The sequence below is a fragment of the Eretmochelys imbricata genome, chromosome 3 (genome assembly GCF_965152235.1).
Source record: "Eretmochelys imbricata isolate rEreImb1 chromosome 3, rEreImb1.hap1, whole genome shotgun sequence".
In the NCBI taxonomy this organism is placed as follows: Eukaryota; Metazoa; Chordata; order Testudines; family Cheloniidae; genus Eretmochelys; species Eretmochelys imbricata.
In genome coordinates, this window is record NC_135574.1 from 73,209,219 (window position 1) to 73,223,646 (window position 14,428).

A 14,428-nucleotide genomic window follows, 5' to 3' on the forward strand; every position below is an offset into this window, starting at 1 on the left:
TGAAACTTGATGCGCTTGGGGGGGGGTATTTTTTCACACCCCTGAGTGAGAAAGTTTCAGTGCTGTTAATTGCCAGTGTAGACAAGTCCTAAGTAATTTTTAACTTTTTGTTTCCCTATTTTAGCCTCTGATCTACCTCATTTTCACTGGCATTCGCTATGTTAGACATCCAATCACCACCAACCTTCTTGGTGAAAACCAAAACAAAAGTCATTAAGCACCTCAGCCATTTCCATGTTTTCTGTTATTGTTTTCCCCCCCTCATTGAGTAACGGGCCTACTCTGTCCTTGGTCTTCCTCTTGCTTCTAATTTATTTTTAAAATGTTTTCTTGATTCCCTTTGTGTCTCTTGCTAGTTTGATATCTTTTTGTGCCTTGGCCGTTCTAATTTTGTCCCTACATACTTGTGTTATTTGTTTATATTCATCCTTTGTAATTTGACCTAGTTTCCACTTTTTGTGGGACTGTCTTTTGATTTTTAGATCATTGAAGATCTCCTGGTTAAGCCAGGTTGCTCTCTTGCCATACTTCCTATATTTCCTATCCAGTGGGATAGTTTGCTCTTGTGCCCTTAATAATGTCTCTTTGAAAAACTGCCAACTGTCTTCAATTGTTTTTCCCCTTAGACATGCTTCCCATGGGATCTTACCTACTGTGTTGCTCTGTACCTTGGGGGAACACCCAGCACCCCCATGTTCATCCTTGTAAAATGATTGTGTGGTATTCAATATGAAGTTTGTCATGTCGGGTGTCTTTGGAAGGCTCATGATGCACTGAGTATTGTTGTTACAATAATGTTACAGGTTATAATTTCATGTATGTAGCAAGGAGGTTGAAAATGTATCCTCATAGCTTAAAATAAGCCCAGGAAAAAACTCTCCAAGAGCAGAGAGGCAGTTCACACCTCATTAGGGCAGGTATGGGACAAACCCAGCCCAGCCTCACAGGAACAAAAGGATCTGCTAGACTCTCAGAGTGAGTCACTCCCCCTTCCTTTGGCCAGTTTAGGACTGTGATGAGGTAATGCTCACCTGACTCTGAAGGGGAGGGGGCAAAGCCAAGAGGGAAAAAAGAACATGATAAAAGGGAGAGACATTTGCCATGCTCTCTCTCTTCCACCTACATCTACAGACACCATCACACCAAGCGACTGAAGTGCTGATCAAAGGGGAGAGCCTGGCTGAAGAGCAATCAACCAGCCTGTGGTGAGAAGCATCCAAGTTTGTAAGGGCATTGAAAGTGTTAAGATCAGCTTAGAATGCGTTTTGCTTTTATTTCATATTACCAAATCCAACTTGTTATGCTTTGACTTATAATCACTTAAAAGTCATCTTTGTAGTTAATAAATCTGTTTGTTTATCCTACCTGAAGCAGTGCATTTGGTTTGAAGTGTGTCAGAGACTCCCCTTGGAATAACAAGCCTGGTACATATCAATTTCTTTGTTAAATTGACAAACTCATATAAGCTTCCAGCATCCAGCAGGCATAACTGGACACTGCAAGATGGAGGTTCCTAGGGTTGTGTCTGGGACCGGAGATATTGGCTAGTGTCATTCGGATACACAATCCAATGAGCAACTTACATGCCAGAGGCTGTGCATGAACAGCCCAGGAGCGGGAGTTCTCACAGCAGTGCAGGGTAAGGCTGGCTCCCAGAGTCAAGGATTAGAATGACCTAGCAGATCACCAATCCAGATAACACCAGAGAGGTACGTCACACCGACCAACTCCCTGAGTTTGCTTAAGTCTGTCTTCTTGAAATCCACTGTTTTTATTTTGCTGTTCTCCTTCCTACCATTCCTTAGAATCATGAACTCTATCATTTCATGATGACTTTCACCCAAGCTGCCTTCCACTTTCAAATTCTCAATGAGTTCCTCCCTATTTGTCAAAATCAAATCTACAACAGCTTCTCCCCTAGTAGCTTTCTCCAACTTCTGAAATAAAAAATTGTTTCCAATAATATCCTGGGACCAGCATGAGTACAAGAACACTGCATCTATTTGTGTACTTGCATAGCTCCCAGCACCACAGTATCTGCACCTGTGTTGTAGCACTGGGTTCCTGTATGCCATTATTTATTCCAGTATGAATTATAAAAATTGAGTTACAAATTCTTCTCAGCAGGGATAGTGTCTTCTTTATGTTTGTATAATGTGCTCCTCATCTGATTTGACTGAATACACGCTGCAACCCCGCACTGTGGTGGTAAGTCTGCTGTAGGAGGGGCAAATTGCTGCAAGCCGATGATAACCCCAGCACTGCTACAAGGTCTCAGAGACACTTGAAGCAGGCCAACAGGAGATGAGCTGATTGAACCTCTTTCCTGAGCAGCCTCCTGGGTTCACCTGGGAGTGAATTTTGCCTCCAACACAGCCACTCTCACTAGTACAAAGGGTGCAAATTGCATGTGCAGATCCCCTCACATGCACCCAGCCAATTACACACAAACAGAGCAATTTCACCTCTATAAAACACTAAAATATAGTGGAATTAGTATAAACATATACTCCTATCTACCTATGTTTTGTTGTCTCTTGTCTCAGACTGTGAGCTCCTTGGGGCAGGGACTGTTTTTTGTTTTTGTTTTATGATTGTACAGCACTTAGCACAATAGAGCTCTGAGGCATTCGGGTAATATAAATAATTATAACATCCCTCCTCCGTCTTGGTGGAGTGATATTACAGATCCCTTTGATTCAAACACAATTCTGGAACAATATATAAGTTGTTATTCTAATGTACTTCTGTAAGGGGCTGTCAAGGCTGACTCCCCACTCTGTCACTCTGAGTGCAGAAAGTGGGGGCCCGCAAGGATTCTAAAAATTAATACTTATCACTCCAGGCTTGTATTAAACTCCCAAGGTTACAGCTTTTCTTTGACATTGGCTTGGTAAATGCTGCCACCACCCAAATGCAAAAAAAAACCCTTGGATCCAGGAAGGAGCACTTGGGAATTCCTCTCTGTGGGGTACACTCAAGCCCTTTCACCCCCCACCCCGCCTCCGGGAAAGAGCTGAGAAAGAAAATAAAGGAAATTAGCTGTTGCCACCAGCTAATCAAACAGCATATGCACAAACCTCTTAGGGTACCAAAAATTCAATCCTGTTCTTAAAAAAGGTAAATTTTATTAAAAACTAAATAGAAGAAAATACATCCAGAACTTGGGTTTTTGCTAGATTTTAAAAGAGCAATTCCAAAAATCAAGCACCCAAAATAGCTTTCTTGGAAGTTCAGCTTAAAAGTTACAAGCAAACAAAAGCATCTGAGGTTAGCACAGAGGAGATCCACAAGCCAAAATAAAAAATAAACCTGATTGTATCTAACTAAACATTCCCTATCCAAATAATTTCTTCTAGGTATGGAAGATGAATTTTCATACCTGGTTCAAGCCTTACACAGCATTGCTGCTCTGTGTCTCCTTCTCCAGGGAACAACAGACAAAGGGAAAGTTTCTTTCCCAAATTTAAAAGTTCTAGACTTCTCATTGGCTCTTTTGGTCAGGTGCCCACTCCTTTTCTTTAACCTGTGGGCGTGTTAACCCTTTACAGGTAAAGCAAGCAGAGAACAGACACCAAGAGGGATTTTACAGCTAACTGGCTGGCTGGGTGTTCATAAACAGGGCTACTCCCAACCATTCATTTATCACCCACCCGCCACCCCAAATCACAGACAGTGCTGGCCAGCCTGGTTCAGGTTGAGTCCCCACCAGCTGGGATTTCTTCCTGGAGGTTTAGGAAACAGAGTTAATAGGATTCATGCATCTTTAATTTTACTAATAATTACATGAAGAACTAAACAGTACTTTTTACATTTCAAGGACTACATTGACTTAGAAGGCAGGGACATCTTTACCTGGCTGATTGTGTGAAACCTTCCCAGGAGAGTGCATCAGCCACTTTGTTAGAGGCTCCTGAAATGTGTTGTATTTCAAAATTAAAGTCTTGAAGACCTAAACTCCACCAAAGAAGTTTTTTGTTAGTCTCTTTGACTGTGTGAAGCCACTTCAGTGCATTCTGGTCAGCCTGCAGGTGGAACCGCCGTCCCCAAATGTATGTGCTTAGCTTCTGCAGAGCTTACACAATGGAGTAACATTCTTTTTCTGAGACTGACCAGTGGCTTTCCCTCTCAGAAAGTTTTTTGCTGAGAAACATGACAGGATGGAATTGTTGATCTGGTCCTTCCTGCATTAAAACTGCTCCTACATCACGCTCGGATGCATCTGTGGTTATGATGAACGGTTGGTTGAAGTCTGGGGCCCTCAGGACAGGGTCAGACATAAGGGCCGTCTTAAGCTGGTTAAAGGCTTTCTGACACTTCTCAGGTTTCAGAGTAGCAGCCATGTTAGTCTGTATTCGCAAAAAGAAAAGGAGTACTTGTGGCACCTTAGAGACTAACCAGTTTATTTGAGCATAAGCTTTCGTGAGCTACAGCTCACTTCATCGGATGCATTCAGTACTCCACTGAATGCATCCGATGAAGTGAGCTGTAGCTCACAAAAGCTTATGCTCAAATAAATTTGTTAGTCTGTAAGGTGCCACAAGTACTCCTTTTCTTTTTGACACTTCTCAGTCCACTGAACTGCAGTTGGTTGTTTTTCTCCTGGTCAGGTCTGTCAGTGGGGTGGCAATTTGGCTGTAGTTTGGTACAAATCTTTGGTAATACCCGGCCAAGCCCATGAAGGATTGGACCTGCTTCTTTGACTTAGGGACAGGCCAATTTTGGATAGCATTTACCTTAGCCTGTAGGGGGTTGATAGTACCTTGACCCATCTGGTGTCCAAAATACATTACCCTGTTTAGGCCTATTTGAAACTTTTTGGCCTTAACGGTTAATCCTGCATTCCTTATGTGCTGGAAGACAGCTTGGAGGTGTTCCAGGTGTTCTGCCCATGAATCTGAGAATATAGCCACATCGTTGAGGTAGGCAACTGCAAATTCCCCAAATCCAGCCAGAAGGTTATCTACCAATCTCTGGAAGGTGGCTGGTGCATTTCACAGTCTGAAAGGGAGCACATTAAATTCATACAACCCTACATGGGTGATGAAGGCTGACCTTTCCTTGGCTGGGTGTTCATAAACGGGGGCTACCCTCCCCTTCATTTATCACAGGGACTCGGAGACTAAGATGATAATCATGGTAAAATAAGGACCTGAACAGAACAGATCGGAATAGAAATATGACAGTACTAAAAACCAGGGGTACGGAAAGGAAGATTCCTAACTTATAATAAATTCAAGAATCAGTATCCATTCTAGTATAGCACAGAATTTAATGTGTTTGCTTTATTTAAAAAAAAAGCTTTTAGAACATAAAATGTGTCTATCCTGTTTTCCATCATTTGTATATTTTAAAAATCAGTTTAAAACAGTTGTTTTTAAACAATTAACCATCTCTTTGTCATGTCTGTGTCCCAAACCTGGAAGCACTGTAAACCTGAACGTAAAATTGACCATAAACAAAAATGAAGCTGACTTCATAGATTTTGTTGTCCAACTTGAGAAATGCCAAAAGTAAACAAAGAGCATCGATGGTGAAAACCTAAAGTGGATTTTAAAAATGCTTTTGTTTTTAATAATTGAAACTGTTATTTACAACATTTGGAAAACAAATTTATTTATAATGCATGATTCTTAAGTAATACTGTTTTACCTCCCAAAATGTCATCAGGTGCAACATATTTGGACAGATTTGCTTAACAGTCTCAGTCTGAGTCACTGCCTTTCCTTTTTTCCTGGAATTTTTTCAGAAGTTTAAGGCAGATTTGTTATCCAAGAATATATGTACAATATTTAAATATTGTAAGTGATCTTCAATTTTGCTGGATTTGATTCTCTCATAATTTAAGGATTGTTTAATGATGGCCATTTCCTTGAGCCTGCTCTGAGTTAAAAGGGTGAGGTATAAAAAAATAAAATAAAAAGGTTTTGTTTCCCATACATCAGGTCACCCTTTTGTCTCACTGAATTCTGTGCTCTGTTTCTCTTGCTCCCATCTGCCATTATGGCAATAATAGTCCCTCCATTGCACGCTGTACCTGCTGCATGTCGCATTGGGATTCAGTGGCATCTCTCATCTAAGTCACTGTTCTTGTCCATGACCAGCAGTTTAGGCAGTAGTTACCCGGTAAATTTTTTAGGATTTGTACCTTCTTCCCCTGCTGAGACTCCCCGTACTCTCCCTCTTTGCTCTCACATGATCTTTGGTTACCTTGGGATTTCCTTTCTAAAGGAGCTTTAATCACAAATGCAGTGTTGCATTCAGTACCAGGAGTAACATTCTGATCCTATTAAAGTCCATGGCAGTTTTGCAATTGACTTCTATGAGACCAGGATTTCACCACCCAGATATTTTCTTATTTCACAGCAAGTTCCGCTTTTCTGTAACATTTTCTACTTTAGCCTCCAAAAAGGAAATGGATTTATTTTACATTGTCAAGATTAAGGAGGCATTGATTGAATCTTTATTACATCTTCCAGTTTCCATTACTGACTTATTGCCGTCAAGGAAGCCTGGACTGATGCACTTTCAGAGTGTTTTAGGACTGAAGTGTGTGTCCGTGATCTGAAGAATTCTGATCTGAGTGGTTTCTGTTTTATTTTTAGGTCAAATTCACCTGAAGATAGATACTCTACCCTTCAAATGCAACTGTTTTGTTGTGACATTCAGTCACCAGTGTCCGAGATTAAAATTGAACATAATGCTTTAAATGCATTGTTTTGCACGACTGAAAATTTAAACAGGTAAAAATAAAAAAGCTTAAAAATACACAGATATTATCTATCAACATTATTTTTAAAAAAATCAGATTCTGCCAAGTCTACTGCTACAGTAGGAATGAGTGAGAGCTCTTCAATTTCCCCACCCTCCACACTCCCTTCTTAAATGCTTCCTACTTCCTCATAAGTACAGTGGGCTTGTACCAGAAACAAGAAAGGAATATATCCCTGAAGATGAGGGAAAGACTACTTAGCAAATTACAATTATAAGGTACTGTAAGTAATTCTACATAACCTATTAAGAAAACAGTTGAACAATATAAATTATTTACAGTTTTGTGGTACATTGAAAGTAACATACTTCTGGAACAGTAAAAGTCCAATAACCAAAATGAAAATTGAATATTTGAATTTCACATCACTAATATCTCTTGGTTATCCCACATATCTGGAGGAAAAAAGACCAGTAACTACAGAGAATTCTTTTATGGGTGTCTGGCTGGTGAGTCTTGCCCACATGCTCAGGGTTTAGCTCATCGCCATATTTGGGGTCGGGAAGGAATTTTCCTCCAGGGCAGATTGGAAGAGGCCCTAGGGATTTTTCGCCTTCCTCTGCAGTATGGGGCACGGATCATTTGCTGGAGGATTCTCTGCACCTTGAAGTCTTTAAACCATGATCTGAGGACTTCAGTAGCTCAGACATAGGTTAGGGGTTTGTTACAGGAGTGTATGGGTGAGATTCTGTGGTCTGTGTTGTGTAGGAGGTCAGACTAGACGATCATAATGGTCCCTTCTGACCTTAAAGTCTATGATTCTATGAATAAGTTAGGAAATATTTAACCTTAAAAGGTAGTTTTCCATAGCAAGCATTTCGTGTCTATAGAAACTGAGTATAATATCTGTTAATCTTCTGTGTGCAGTTCACTAACCACGGTATGTGTAGAAATGCTTCCATTTAATGAGATATTGACAGTTGTTCTTAGATATACCCGAATGTATGTTAGGCTGGATAATAAGTAGTCAGAATAAAAGGAAAATCAGAAAGAAAAGAAAATGAAACAAAATCACCCCTACTTTGTTTTACCTTCTAAGAGTACGTATGTGTGTATAACTAATATAGCATTTCTTTCAGACTATTTTAGATTATACTATCAGTACTTACCCATACCCGTAGATGAATGTTCTGCTTGTTTGTTGCAGAAAAGCTTCTTTTTTCCTATATAAAATTTCTACTTCTTGGTGATTTCCACTTCTTTTGTTAAGCTTTTATATTTCCCAACTTGTTATGCTGGAAATTCCTGCTCTTTTACTCTTCCTTTTGATATGTGCATTCCAAGAAATACCAGCCCTTGGGTGTCAACTGAGAGTTTTCTCTTTGAAGTATAGATTTTGGGTTGTTTTTTTCTTCTCCTAGTTTTACAGTATGTAGTAGAGATTTAAAGGATACTTGTTTTTGTTTGAAAATGTTCTAGTTTTCATTCTTGTTTATGTGTTTAGGTCATGTTTTTACCTTTTTGGTTATTTATGTTCTTGTACAATCATTGGACATTATTTTCCATTATAAACCATTCTGAATTTTCTTAGAGCTGTGAATAACTCTGTGGTAGAGTGCAAATGATTTTGCTCCTTCGGTTTCATCCCTGTGAGGAATTATACTTTGATTATTCTCTTGTAGTTTTTTTCCTTTTTTCTGGAAATTGATAAGACTTCATTAATGCTTATTGAGTGACTTGTTAACATATGTTTGCCAAACCAAGATAAGGCATTTCCTTTTATGTTCCTGTTTTAAGATTCTTCTTATCAGGTAGCTATGCTCTTGTATTAATAATGTATTTGGCATTGCAACCCCATAAGTCACCTTGAAAAAACCTTGGTTCTCAATGGGGAAAAAAATTATGGCGTTTCTTTGGTTTTCCCCTTGTGTCTGGATTTCATCTTGTTGTGATGGCCTAGCACTTACTAGTGTTTCATAATGTTTGTCATTTGCTTAGATTGCAATTTTATCACAAAGAAATTGAGAAATAATAATAAATAACAGTAGCAAAACTTTGCATTTATTCACTTTTCACTCAAAATTATGAGTAATCAACACAATTATTCCCCTTTACAGAAGGAAAAGGATATAGTGATGAAGTGACTTATATAGTGTCCAAGTTCATAAAGCCAGTCAGTGGCAGAGTCAGGAAAAGAACTGAGGTCACCTTGCTACCTGAACTCAACCCCTTAACCCCCAGCTACCTCTCTGTTCAGAATACTTAAGAATATTCATTTATTAGGTAGATAGACTTCTAAAACATGTCTGTCTATCCTTTCACACTATGAAGGGCACAAGGAGAAAGGGTGTGTACATTAAGAATATTAACAAATATTACAAAACAAAACAAAAAAGTCATGAACTCTGTTCATTCCCTTTCATCGATCTGTATTAATAAATACATCCCCTTATGCCCTTAAAGCAGGTTGTTATTCACTCAAGCACCTCAGTTGATCTCAACAGCCTTTATCGAAAGGAGGAAGAGGTGTAGCTAGGTCTTATACCATTTAGGACTTTGTACATTTAAACCAGCACATTGAATCATCCCCCAAAACAAACTGGAGGCCCAGTACAGATCACAGCGCCACAAATGAAATGAGTTCCTTCAGGAAATGCTGCTAAGCAAGTAGGCAACTTGTATTCTGACTAGCATGGTACAGATGTAACCCACATGGACCACATTTAAATGAAAAGATCACAACCTTCTACCCAGTAACAGATTAAAAAAAAAAAAAAGTATTGTTGGCCTCTCGTGTTACCTAGATATCCAGAAGTAAATTCTGATAGAATCCCAAAGTTGCAAAATTTCTGTCAGAAATGGCCGGAAAACTCCCTCAGTCAAGGAAACTGAAATAACCACAGGCAGTAATAGCTTTTCCCAACCTACAAGCATGATTTTCATCTTGTCTGGGTTGACTCTGAGCCAGCTAGGCCCTAGTCTCCGTTTGCACCAAATACGTTCTTCAGCTGGACTAACCAGATCAGAAGATGGAGAACTAGGCATTATCTATGTACTAAAGACATTGCATACTATGTTTCATCATAAACCACCTTAATGGCCACACCTTAAAAGGAGGCAAGACAGAATGGAATCCTGTGGATTTTCATATGAGAGAGCTGTCGAAACAGATGAGCAAAGGCCCAACATTACCCCCTAGGTTCACTTAGAAAGAAAGGACTCGAATGACTCCATCTGCCACTACTATGCAGAGATTAGGGCTGTGAGGATTTCAGGGATCCTGTTGGAGACTTCTCTGATTTTTTTCTTTGCTGCAGGGCTTCCTCAGGAGCCATGCTGCCACTGATAGATTCACACAAATCTATGCATAGTATCTGTGGAAGGTAGCATTAACTCCCCATCAGAGTTTCAGTTGGAAAGCTACTGGAGCAGTAAGGGATGGTATCATGAAGAGTGGCTGCTCCTCTTTTCCACCTCCTTTCCACCTGCTCTTCAAACATAATTTATGTACTAACCCCCTGCCTCGGGTTTGGATTTATTAGCAAAGAAAACAACAATAAAGTAACATGGAGATTACCTCAGATCTTCTCCCCAGACTTGCCCCTGCCTAGGGTTTCTTCCTCAGAATGGTTCACCCTGCACTCTAGATCACCTCTCTCTGAGAGTCTTTCCTGCTTCCTTTATACCAAGTGAGGTATGAGTCCCCTGCCTTAGGGACTCAGCAGAACCCCTGTAGCATCTTCACAACAGAAATGCTACCTACTAACAGGATAAGGTGTTTTTCAGGCAAGTGGTGCCAGCATGTTACAAGTGCCAGATCCTGATACAGGAGCATAAATGGGTCAGCAGAAGAAGAGAAGATGGCATGGAGACCGCAGGAGCTCCTTTCTGCTCCCTCCAGGGCTGGTTTGCTGACTAAGGGTCGTTTCTGCTAATGTAAGCAGAGGGGAGGAGCATATGCTAGCCCGTGTCATTTATGGTACATAATAGCGAGTGTGGCAGAGTGGATTCAGTGAAATGGGCAGGCTTATGTCACAGCACAGTCGTGAGAATAAAAAAAATCTGCCTTTTTAAAAGAAAAAAAATCTATTTGTCCTCAGGCCACAAGTGAGGCTATAGGACTTGGGATGAAAGATGTATGTTAAATGGACACCCATAATATTCATACAAGTAGTTTTTCTTATAACTGAACTGCAGATTTACACATGACTCTTTACCCTCACAATTCACCCAAAGGCATGTTGTATTAATAGATCTTTAAAACACTTCCTGTCATGTGTTAATGCTGTATTTAAATATTTATTTTACAGGTGAGGTACTGAGAGCTTTCAAACTGGGTTAAGAGGCCTGAAGGTTTCTCAAATTCTTTCTACTCTTTTGAATATTTTTTTTTAAATGGCGTTTTTACACTCTGATGTGGGCTTTCCATAGTAAACTTTGTGAGAGCAGCTCATAACAAAGTCTTAAAGTCACAGAAATATATAAAAGCCATGAAAATGTTTTGTTGTAACCAAACTGCTTTGCAGAATGAGACATTTACAGTGTGCATGTATATTTGGGATGCCTTCTGACCTCTTGGGTACCTGACTACTTCTCCATTTCTCCTGTCATGCAATCTCCCTTTCTCAATTTACTAAATAAATGTATTTTTACAAATGCCTTCAAGTTTTATGGCTACACTAAGTAGCAGAGGGACAAGCAACAAGCCACTCCACCTTGAATGGTTGCTCCATCTCCCCATCCTCCCATGGGGAACAGGACTCCAGAAAGGAGACAGGGAGGACGTGGGCCCATATGGTGCACCATGGGGAGCAATGAACTCCATAGTAATGGACAGAGTAGACTGCTCATCCCCTCATCTAAGGAGTAACACAGGAAAACTGGCATATCACAGGGGCACAATCTCTCTGGTATTCCTAGGGCACTGTAACTCTGCACTGCTGCCTACCCAGGCACAAAAACCACAATTTAGCCTTCATGTGGCATCTCATCATCACGTGTTTTCCCTTACTTAGGGATGATGTGAGTCTAGGGGTTAGAGCACGAGAATGTGAGCCAGTATTCCTGGATTCTTTTTCTAGCTGTACTTAATTGTAGGTATGGATGTTCATCCCATCTAGAAATCAGGCAGGGGCTGCATTTGCAATAATGTCTACCCTTCCCCCATGAGTAAGTTGTTGGGAAGTGCATGGACCCACAGCCCCTGACACATACTCATCAGCACAGCCAGCTGAACACATGGTAGGGAGAATGTTATACCCAGAAAGGAGTGTAGTAAATTAATTATTCTTCACCCAGGAACAGGAGGGGAGTCCAGGAACTAACTGTGTCTGACTGTCTGCTTTCTCCTGGACTGAGCCTACAGTCTCAGCCTACACTCTCTATACTGAACCAAGTTAAAAGGCATACAGTTGGCAGAGCAGATTATACTGATGTAGTCACATGCATCTAAACCCCTAAACACTCTTTCAGTTTATTTAAATTAGCTTACAAAATGCAAAGGTGGTGTGCCACTGTTTGTCGTGTGTGTGTGGGTATTTCCTTTTTACTGAAAATTCTTTGGAAGTTCATGGGTAAATCCACACAGTTTTATGGCTTTTATATTGAAAATGCTATTCATTTTGATGTGTGATTGCTTTAATGGAACACTTGTACACAATTAACACCTCTTGTTTTTATTTTCAGAACAAATTATGACATCAACATCCAAAGGCATTTTTCGGCCATTTTTAATTATTTTCATTGTGCTGGGTTGTTTCATGGCATTTTTACTTATTTACATCAAACCAACAAACAGCTGGATCTCTGGTCCCATAGAATCAGCCAGCTCAGTTCTGAAAATGAAGAGCTTCTTTTCTACCAAAAGCAATTATTTTAATGAAACAACAATACTGATCTGGGTTTGGCCATTTGGACAGACATTTGATCTTGCATCTTGTCAAACAATGTTCAACATCCAGGGGTGCCATCTAACTATTGACCGCTCACTATATAACCGATCTCATGCCGTCCTTATTCACCACAGAGACATCAGCTGGGATCTCACTAATTTACCTCAGCAAGCTAGGCCGCCATTCCAGAAATGGATTTGGATGAACTTGGAGTCTCCAACTCACACTCCACAAAAGAGTGGCATTGAACACCTGTTCAACCTGACCCTGACTTATCGGCGTGATTCAGATATTCAAGTGCCTTATGGCTTCATGAAGGTTAGCACAAGCCCATTTGCATTTGAAGTGCCAAGCAAAGAGAAGTTGGTATGTTGGGTTGTAAGTAACTGGAACCCCGAGCATGCTCGAGTCAAGTATTATAATGAGCTAAGCAAATATACTGAAATCCATACCTATGGGCAAGCATTTGGAGACTATGTGAATGATAAAAACTTGATTCCAACTATCTCCACTTGTAAATTTTACCTGTCCTTTGAAAACTCAATCCACAAAGATTACATTACTGAAAAACTTTACAATGCTTTTCTGGCTGGATCTGTACCAGTTGTATTGGGCCCATCCAGAGAAAACTATGAGAATTATATTCCAGCAGATTCTTTCATTCATGTGGAAGATTTCCTCTCCCCAAGAGAGCTAGCAGAATATCTTCTAATGCTTGACAAAAATAATAAGCTGTATCTTAGCTACTTTAACTGGAGGAAAGACTTCTCAGTGCATCTTCCTCGGTTCTGGGAATCACATGCATGCCTTGCTTGTGACCATGTAAAGAGACATCAGGAGTACAAGTCCATTGGGAATTTAGAAAAATGGTTTTGGAATTGAACTTTTTACCTTTTTGTGCATTTTTTCAAAGAAACTGACATAATCTGTAGCCTAAGTGGAGGTGGGAAGGAAAAAAAAAATCTGTGTTTTATGTCAGTTTTTATCAGCTGTCCCCTCTTGGGGTATATTATTTATGTTTGTCAGAGATTTTAAAAGCTCAGCATCAGCAGTCATCAATACTCAGTTTTAAATTATACTGTATATAGCTAATTATGTGCACTGAAGAATAATTTATTGTTTACTTTAGTTTTTATTCAAGGGTTTTTTCACGTTTTCAGTCGATTATCTGTCCCAGTCTTACACAAGATGTAGTGATTTTTAACATTGTGTTTTTTACTTTAGATGAGCTATTTAACATGTGTGGAAAATGAAGACATCTTAAGATATCATAGAGAATTTTAATGAAATTGGTTTAGTTTGAAATGGTTTACTTTGAAATTTGTGTAACATTTCAAAAGACAATAATGTTTGTCATGGTTTAATTTCTGCTCTCTTAAATTCTAAGAACACTCTAGAATTGAATACACTGCATTACTTTAAGTGGTTCCTGTTTATAGGGTATATGGATTCAGAAAAAATGTATTATAAATAAGCTTTAAAAAGTTATCACAATATAAGAGAGCCTTTGGGCTTTAAACAGGAAAAAGGTATTCCCCTTACAGTTAGTTCCATTACGATACCTTGGAAATATATGGATTTGCTCTCATCTCCATAAGATAGAGTACTGAGGAATTGAGAAAATTAAGCTCCCAAGTTAGTGTTTGAAGCCCTGATTTGGTAAAGCATTTAAGCACATGCTTAAACTTAAGCATGTCCTTTTTTGAATCAGGGTCACAGGTAATGTTACTTTAAATACAGTTGAATAAATTGCAATATACTCATTTGATCACACTCATCTTTATAACTAGATGCTCAGCTCTTTTTCTTCTTTTTTAACACTTCT

The 14,428-nt window shown here is 39.5% G+C and overlaps 1 protein-coding gene across 1 annotated transcript in view; it reads left to right on the forward strand.

Moving 5' to 3' along the window:
* Positions 1-13,485, forward strand: part of FUT9 (fucosyltransferase 9) — a 112,010-nt gene extending 98,525 nt beyond the window's left edge. The window contains exon 2 of the mRNA XM_077811681.1: positions 12,398-13,485. Within this exon, the coding sequence (XP_077667807.1) occupies positions 12,398-13,485 (1,088 nt within the window). The remainder of the gene's footprint in view (positions 1-12,397) is intronic.
* The last annotated feature ends 943 nt before the right edge of the window (positions 13,486-14,428 follow it).